Genomic DNA, 8,176 nt, shown 5'->3' with positions numbered 1-8,176 from the left:
TTTTGAATATGTATGTATGTATGTTTAATGTGTAAGCTTTAAGTGCAAAAGTTCGACTTATGCACCCGCAGTTGGACTTACGCCTGTCGGATTTGAATTTGGGTTCTCGCGCATCACATATCGCTTTCCTCAACTCCATCCCTAGCTCTCGTTTTTACTTTATGTGCTTTTAGTTTCCAAAACTACACTGGCTGCTGCGGTTCTGACGCTCGACCATGGACCTACATATTTCCATAGAGTGATTATGAGACGTAACCGAAACCAATGAAAGTGGTCATAATTGAGATTAGCCATTTTATAATGAACGCCGAACTCAGTAAAAATGGTTACTAACCAAATGCCCAGTTTTTTCACTAAATTTGTTCCTTAATTGTAGTATTTGTGTGTGTTCACAGTTTTATTGGAATTAATTCTTAAATGACCATTTTAGTCCTCAGACGGCAGTTAATGTCAGCTGTATAAGTCAAAATATCCTCTCATTGAACATTGACGCTTATGTCTTTTCACCACACATACATATACACATACCATGTATTGGCTGTCATCAACGCAAGCCCCACAAACCCAACAGATTTCATTTCATTGTACAACAACATACAAGTCCATGAATTTAATTCTAATTAAGTGTAAGTATACAACAAAAACATATTCGGTATATAGAAGTGATCCAAGCGGAATTTCACACCTAACAGAAATAAGTGTAATTTTGAGACTGTATTTGACACGAATTTAAATTAAAAAGATTTTTGCTATTTTAAGAAATGTCAGTACCTATTTTTGAACGAAATAATAGATTTCCATCATTTGTGTACTAATTAAATTCAATTCAAAAATAATTATATTTAAGTGCTTTGTGAGTCTGTATTTATACATATATGTAAGTATATATGTATACAAGTGTGTAAGCAAATATTCAGTAAAAAATATACATCTCCAAAATCTCGTTAGTATGTATAGCGCATATGTACATATATACATTTGATCGAAGTATCCCTCAATCCTTTCTAGCTTTAGTAGATACATATACTCTCAAAACTATTCGCCTAGCATGAAAAAAACAAATTCTATTTGTAAAAAATAAAAATAAAAATTTGTTATATTTGTATGCATATTTGCTTGTATTGCAGAAATAAATGGTATAGATAAAAGAAAACACATTAATTAGTATATAGAAAGACTTTTTATTCAAATATTAAGATCTAGATGCAACTGAGAGTTTTGTTATCATTATTTTTATACCCTGAACAGGATATATAAAGTATGCCACCAAGTTTCTAACACCCAAACGAAGGAGAAAACGTTGGACACCCTATAAAATAAATATATAAACAATCAGCATGACGAACTGAGTCGATTTATTGGTGTCCGTCTGTCTATATACCCGAACTGATCCCTCAGCTTTTGAGATATCGATCTGAAATTATGCATACGTTCATTTCTTGTCGGAATCGCCAAAAATTGGACCACTATATCAAAAAGCTGCTACACAAACTGAACGATTGTAATCAAGTTAAAGGTTTTTTATACCCTTTATGTCATAAGAAATACATAAGTATGTGAAGAGTGTTACAGCTTCGGTTCAGCTCGACATAAATCCACGGCGTTTGAGTTACTTGTCAACATATGTTGTTGTGGTTGTTGTATCGGCAGAAAACATTCCTGAAGTAGTTTCAAGGAATAGTGCCGAGTTTGCAGTCCTCGACCGGATAAAAATCCGAGTTCGTTCCAATTACTTAGACTCGGCTGTCGGAATCGGATGGCATGTGTTCAAAAATAAACGGCTATCTCTCCGACCTTTCTCGCTTCTTCCCGACTAAATTCACAGCGACCATATTCACGAACTGGACGAAGGAGTATAGATTGGATCTTAGCATTACAGCCGATGGCGTTAAATTTCTGACTTTTAATAATCTTAAAAATTTAAGTGTAACATTTGACAGCCTGTGCTTCTTCACTCAGCACCGCTAAAAAATCTTGAAGTCGCAGGCCGCCAGCTCATGTTGGCAACATAGAAGGCAACAAGCCGGCTGGTCTTAAACTACGCCGCACTGATATGGTCTCCTAGATATAGTGAAACACAGACGAAGAAGTTTCAGACGTGTCAGAATACTGCACTCCGGACTAGCACAGGATGCCTCTTGATACAGCGAAGCCCGTATGTTTACAGTTTAGGGACATAAGGACATCCTCTACAAGCGGTTTCTGCTGGGCTGTTTTCGCAGAAACATGCTTGAAGCGGAGCTGCCTTCCAGCAACATCAAGATGCCCTTCCTTGACTACGTCACTGACCAGACTTCGACCGCAACTCTCTTCAGACTTAACTTTGGAGACGTCTATTCCAAAACATTCGCATCGGTGTAGAACTAACCGCAAAAGATCGGGTTGCCGTTGGAGCAGCTGAAATACAAGTTGTCAATAGTGGTATTCCCTTTCAAACAGCCGTTATATATTATATTAAATGTTAATTATGACAGAAAAATAGTTTTTTTGTTCACATTCAGTCTGAGCAAAATTTTATTACCATATTTAATGAGAATTCAATAAAGTCTTATTTGCTTAATCTTACGTATGGCTATGTAGACTTGATGATCACAAAATATCATTTGCTTGCCGCACAAGCCACTAACAAAACTTACAGAATGAGTTGGTGTAGAAATTGGATGTGCAGACCTCGTAAAAAATCTCGATAAAGTATAAGCTTAAGCTAACATTAAGGAAACGATCTATTTATGATAAATATAGTGGATATTTAGGTATTAAGGAAATACATATTTATATATTAAATGGCAAAAAACAACATAATTAAAACACAAAACGACCTAATAAAATACTAAAAATAATTCAGTTTCGCAATTGCGCACTAAGTGTCTGAAGACATCAGCTTGTACATGCGGCATTTAGTATCGGAGAGACCAGCCAGGTATGTTGTATCGCTCGTGTAGACGGGACATATGTCATATATAACCTCTTGTGCCGGCATTGTTTGGATTCGCTGTTCGCGACGCACATCGAACAACGCCAACTGTTTGACATCCTGAATGTAGCCTGCTACCAGCGTATTCGCTTCAACTGCAACTTGTGCACAACGTGTCATAACTGGCGTAGCTTTGGAGCCGTGAAATGTGACTTTCACATTGAGTGTTGTTGTATTGTCCACTTTTTCCAAACGCCCGACAATATACCGTGACTGTGGGTGACGCATACTACACCGGGCCGATACTAAGAGCGTTTCATGAACGGCATCAAAACGCATGGAAAAGAACGGGCCATCCAAGGGAAGACGCGTGGCAATAGTTGTAATGCCGCTATCAGTGTATTCATAGAACCAAAGTGATTGCAGTTTGCAGACAAGAAAGCCACCGTGAGGAAAATCATTGCACGGGGTTACACTGGCCACATTAATCACAGTACTTAAATCACCTAAAAACGTAAAAATTGTAAAAGTTTCGCAACAATTATGAGAGATCTCAACTCACCCTCAGTTTTATATTCCTCCAAAATGTTTTCAGGGAAACGCATATCATACGTATATGTACTACCACTGGAGGAACCCAAATACAGTACATTTACTCGGTCTTTGCGGTCCATAGCGCATGCCCATACCATTTTATCACCTGGTTCGTATGTGGAAGCCACTTGACGGTTGCGCAAGTCGAACAATTTGGAACGTGTTTCCATGCTAGCCACAGCCAGAAGCTGTTGATCAGCACTTAAGCAAATATCTCGCAATAATTTCGAGGACGCATGCAAGAATGTTGAGGTACGGAATGTAGGCATATCGATGAAGCGCACGCCATATCCAGGAAATAGACCTTGTGCACTTTTCTGTGAGGCCAAAATACAGGAATGCTGTTCAGCGTGTATTAATACTCGGCAGCCAGCCTCGCGTGTCAACTCAATTGTACGCTCAAGATAAATCCGTTGCATCTGGAGCCTTAGCAATTGCCTGTTTTTGTCGAAGCTGGCTTCATAGCTGAAGCTATTGACACCACCAGTTCGTAGCATTTGTTTCATGCGATCATTTTCTGCTTGAAGGTTTTTCATTTGTATGGTTACCAATTGATGTGCCATTTTTAAAGCGGATACTTCTGTTTGTAATGATTGTGAGCGGCAACGCTCTATCTCCAGTTGATCGCGTAAGCGATGCTCCTCACTTCGATCGATTGCCCTAACTCGCTTAGCGTACAAACAACGTATATCGCGGGGTGCGGCCTTTGCTTTGCATTGTGGACAAGCCTTATTGCCCGACTGGCGTGCACTCTCTGCCAACCAGCGGCGAATGCAGGAATCTCCGAAAAGATGTCCGCAGCGCAAGGACACTAGGCGATGTTCACCTGACATCTCCCAGTTGTCGAGGCAAATAGGGCATATTAAACCTTCGTCTTCCTCATCTTCATCAAGACCGTTGCCGTCGCTGGATTTTACCCGCGGTGTGTTCGATTTTGGAGTGCCTGTACTGAGTCGCTTTCGCTTCTTTGGTGGGGATGGAGAAACCAAATTTACCGTTGAACCCTCATTGTTTGGCATGTCAGTAGCAGCCGAATCTGAGCCAATACTAGGTCCTGGCAAAGCGTCAAGTGGAGTAGGTTCGGGTCCAACAGCTAAAGAATGTTATAAACGTTATCATATTATATGCATATATCATTCAAAATGTCTATATAGTACCAATCTCAGATTCTTCGTCAATTGTTCGTCGTTCGTGAGGCAAAGATTCTGTAAGCATTTCCTGTGCTTCTTCAGCAAGGTCATTAACTTCCTCCTCAACTTCAGCCGCATCTTCATCAACATTGTTGTCTTCTTCATGGCTGTCTGCTTGCTCCTCCGATTGCTCAGTATTGGGCTCATTTTCAGCGAGATCTGCGACTTCCTCGCTTAGCGCTCTTAACGAGCTATAGTCATGATCTGTATTACCTACTTGTCCGCGTCTTAAACGTGTTCTCCGTGTACTTATATTGTTCAATTCTATATTGGAGTCATCGCTAGAAGTAGAGCGAGTACGACGAGCGACGTAATTGTGATCTCCCTGCGACTCACCTTGTGAGTTTTGCATTTTATCGCCGAAGTAAAGCTCTCGTAGCGAATGATTCCGTATAAGATTTTAAATAAATTAGTCACTTTTTCGTAGACATCGAAGATGTTCAACAAAATATATAATTTTCAGGACTTTGATTCAAAAGCAGCGGTGGTAGCACAGTGTTGCACTTTCTAAATTAAAAATGTCTTCTTACTTTTACCAAATGAGAATATATATCATTAATTTATTTCAATTGTAGGTTTGGATATATTAGTACGTACTTTAATATCCTGTGTATAATACTTATTTCGTTTATTCTTAAATTCAATTCAAAACAGAAGCTAAATATGTTTGACATTAGATATATATATTTCGAAATTGGCGAACAAATCAGCTGTCGTTTATTCGCCGCCAATATAAAACCTTTATTTCTTAGGGATGAAAAAATTAGGAAACCCTGGCAAAAGTTTGTGTTGCCAGTGCTATTACCAAATAATAATTACTAACCTAGGCAGTACACGAACAAGAAACGCTCACTCCTCTCCACTACATATTATTGATTATTAAGTTGCTTGCATCCTACATCATCTCTTTCGATTTTTCACCAATAGTTCAAGTGATCAACTTGAAAGGTAGTTATTTAAAATAAAAAGATAAATCGAAACAAATTTTTGTTTAATACATTATGAATTAAAAATGACGTCTCCTAACGACGAAAAACATTTCTAATATTAATTTTGACATTATTGTCCAATTTATTTTTACATCAACATGGCAACATTCTGGAAGTAATTTCGCAAAGCCGATTGTCAATTTCAGCGCAAAAAAAGCCTAGAGCTTAGTTTAATTGCATTGGAATTTTTCAATATTCTTCCGTTATTTCTCGATTGAATTTATTAAAGTTAGTGAATTAACCATCAGTAAATAAATGAAATCAAGTGATAGTATTTTGTTTATCGTACACAAATCAGTAAACATTACTGCGCTAACCTGCAGATTTCTTTTCACAGGCCTGACACCCGCCCCAACGCCGCCTATCTTGAAATTTTGAGTACTTATTTGAAGCTGGCATTCCCCTCTACCTCGCCTTCAGAAAGTGAAATTTGGTGCACTGCCTAGAAATAAATTTAACATATTAGAATTACCATCTTATAGAAGGAAAGCAGCACAGAACGAAAATATGTCCCAGTTGAATACACCGGAAAAAGATGCGGCTGGCAAACCCCCCACTAATCGGCAACAAAGTGCGCACAGCCCAAATTTGACTTTGCAGCTTCCCAGTCCCATTATTACAAAACGCACACGCACTGCTTCTACGTGAGTTAATATTTTGTATTCAAGAGAGAATGTATAAAGGTTTGCGTAGGAAAAGATTAGTCTAATTATCTCAACTTAACTTTTTAATTATTTTCACGTAATTTTTATTAATTACCATTTCCGAAAAGAATTTTGTATGATGTATAAATGTTTGTATATATACTTACAGGTCGGCTCGTGCTTTAGAAAATCCAATTGAAACAGGTATCGTTAAGGCTTTTAGTCGTTCGAAGGGGCATGGGTTCATCTCACCGAAATCGGGTGGTGAAGAACTCTTCTGTCATGTTTCTGAGTAAGTAAACAAATTGTTTCGAGGTCTTTACACGCAATACATGAAATCAAATTGCAGTATTGATGGTGAATATGTGCCACAACCAGGTGACGAAGTAAGGTACCGTCTGTGTGCAATTCCGCCAAAATTCGAAAAGCACCAAGCAGTACATGTACAAATTATCAATTTAACACCAGAAGTGCATCATAAGTGGGAGGAGCCCGTCTACCCCGATTCTCCTGCTCAGTAAAAAGTTGCTGAAATGGCAATTTATTAATTGTACACTCTATTCATGTCAAAAAAATCCTTGACCAGTGGTAAAAATAAGTGTATAGTTAAATATTTCTTAAAAATATCAAATTTGCCATTAAAATAGGAGTTTAACAAATTTTATATGAGCAGCTCACACATTCAAAAATTAAATTTTACACTTTTTATTACAACAATAAGAGCGACCGTAGAAATAAAACATCGAAAATAATTCAATTTCAAAAAAAAACTTAATAGGCTGCAGCGAACAATGCACACAATTTGCATATTTTTTTTTATTATAGGAAATATCTTAATTGAAACCGGAACATCCGCAAAGTGAAATTTAAACAAATTCTGTTTTTTAAAGTAGAAAGGGAAATCATTGTGTGCTCAACTAAACTGTACCGCAATCAAATACCTACTTAATAGTGTAATATAAATCTGCGGCGTGAGTCTTGATATACATACATACATACATATGCATGTGTATTGTTTATTTTCAACATTTCAATAATAATTATTTCTCAAGGTCAGAAGGCAATTGCGTCCAGTATTCATGTGAAAAATAAAGTAAATAAATAAAAGATAAATTGGCAATGTTATCTTTCTTTTATTCACTAACGCTGGATTAAAATTGTTGCTGGTTATTAACTGACATCAGTTGGTGTCATTTTTAACATTATTTTCTAAAATTGATCTGAGTGTCGCTCAATGTTTCAAATAACTTATCTAAACCGTTCTTAATTCAATACTCTGTTATTAAATTAAAGTTATACCTTAAATATTAATACTAAATATCTAAATGGCTTGCTGGAATGTTATTCAGGTTAATTTATTAATTGAAATTCTAAATGAAATTTCCGTATAAAACAATCATACTTACATAGATAATATTTGTACTTTATGCTACTTTTCTTGATCAAATAAAAATAAAGAAGGAAAACTCATTTTTCTTTTTAACTCATATCCTATTTGAATTAATGAATGGTATAGTTCCTAATGCTTTTTTCTCATCCAGAAAAATTCAATTTGATGCAAGATCTCCAGTGTCGGTGTTTCACATAAACATGTATTTAGCTAAGATCTGAACCGAGTGAAAGCTTGAAGTGATTTTGAGAGCCCTAATTGGTTTGGATATTAGCTTAAACAAATTACCAAAACATACCCATAAACAAAATAGTAGCATTTCTGTGCAACCCTGCAAAATCGAATTTGCCAACTACCACACAACACACTCATCCGTCATCATGCAGCGCAATTTGCTCTGTATTCTATTTAATTTAAAATAGATCGACTTTTTGAAGTTTGATAACGTAATTTTT

At 36.8% G+C, this 8,176-nt stretch overlaps 2 protein-coding genes across 2 annotated transcripts; one reads left to right on the top strand and one right to left on the bottom strand.

Annotated features, from left to right (window-relative positions):
- Positions 1-2,482: 2,482 nt before the first annotated feature.
- On the bottom strand, positions 2,483-5,279 carry LOC120778106 (E3 ubiquitin-protein ligase RFWD3). The gene is made up of 3 exons (XM_040109808.1): positions 4,666-5,279; positions 3,477-4,601; positions 2,483-3,420 (listed from the first exon to the last, which is right to left on the bottom strand). Exons 1-3 carry the CDS (start codon positions 5,048-5,050, stop codon positions 2,861-2,863), a joined length of 2,070 nt encoding a protein of 689 aa, XP_039965742.1. The 5' UTR covers positions 5,051-5,279; the 3' UTR covers positions 2,483-2,860.
- A 524-nt stretch (positions 5,280-5,803) lies between these two features.
- LOC120778562 (cold shock domain-containing protein CG9705) lies at positions 5,804-7,451 on the top strand. Its single transcript, XM_040110425.1, has 4 exons — positions 5,804-5,915; positions 6,025-6,331; positions 6,501-6,623; positions 6,681-7,451. Exons 2-4 carry the CDS (start codon positions 6,195-6,197, stop codon positions 6,850-6,852), a joined length of 432 nt encoding a protein of 143 aa, XP_039966359.1. The 5' UTR covers positions 5,804-5,915; positions 6,025-6,194; the 3' UTR covers positions 6,853-7,451.
- Positions 7,452-8,176: the final 725 nt, after the last annotated feature.

Source organism: Bactrocera tryoni, chromosome 5, assembly GCF_016617805.1.
Source record: "Bactrocera tryoni isolate S06 chromosome 5, CSIRO_BtryS06_freeze2, whole genome shotgun sequence".
Lineage (NCBI taxonomy): Eukaryota > Metazoa > Arthropoda > Insecta > Diptera > Tephritidae > Bactrocera > Bactrocera tryoni.
This window is presented reverse-complemented; position numbering and strand designations above follow the sequence as displayed.

Bases quoted from the DNA above. Each gene is read 5' to 3' on its own strand.
- LOC120778106 (XM_040109808.1), bottom strand. From the start codon at position 5,050: ATGCAAAACTCACAAGGTGAGTCGCAGGGAGATCACAATTACGTCGCT. The intron at 4,602-4,665 runs GTACTATATAGA...AACATTCTTTAG, and splicing joins TGACGAAGAATCTGAGATTG to CTGTTGGACCCGAACCTACT. The intron at 3,421-3,476 runs GTGAGTTGAGAT...TTACGTTTTTAG, and splicing joins GGAGGAATATAAAACTGAGG to GTGATTTAAGTACTGTGATT.
- LOC120778562 (XM_040110425.1), top strand. From the start codon at position 6,195: ATGTCCCAGTTGAATACACCGGAAAAAGATGCGGCTGGCAAACCCCCC. The intron at 6,332-6,500 runs GTGAGTTAATAT...ATATACTTACAG, and splicing joins CGCACACGCACTGCTTCTAC to GTCGGCTCGTGCTTTAGAAA. The intron at 6,624-6,680 runs GTAAGTAAACAA...ATCAAATTGCAG, and splicing joins CTCTTCTGTCATGTTTCTGA to TATTGATGGTGAATATGTGC.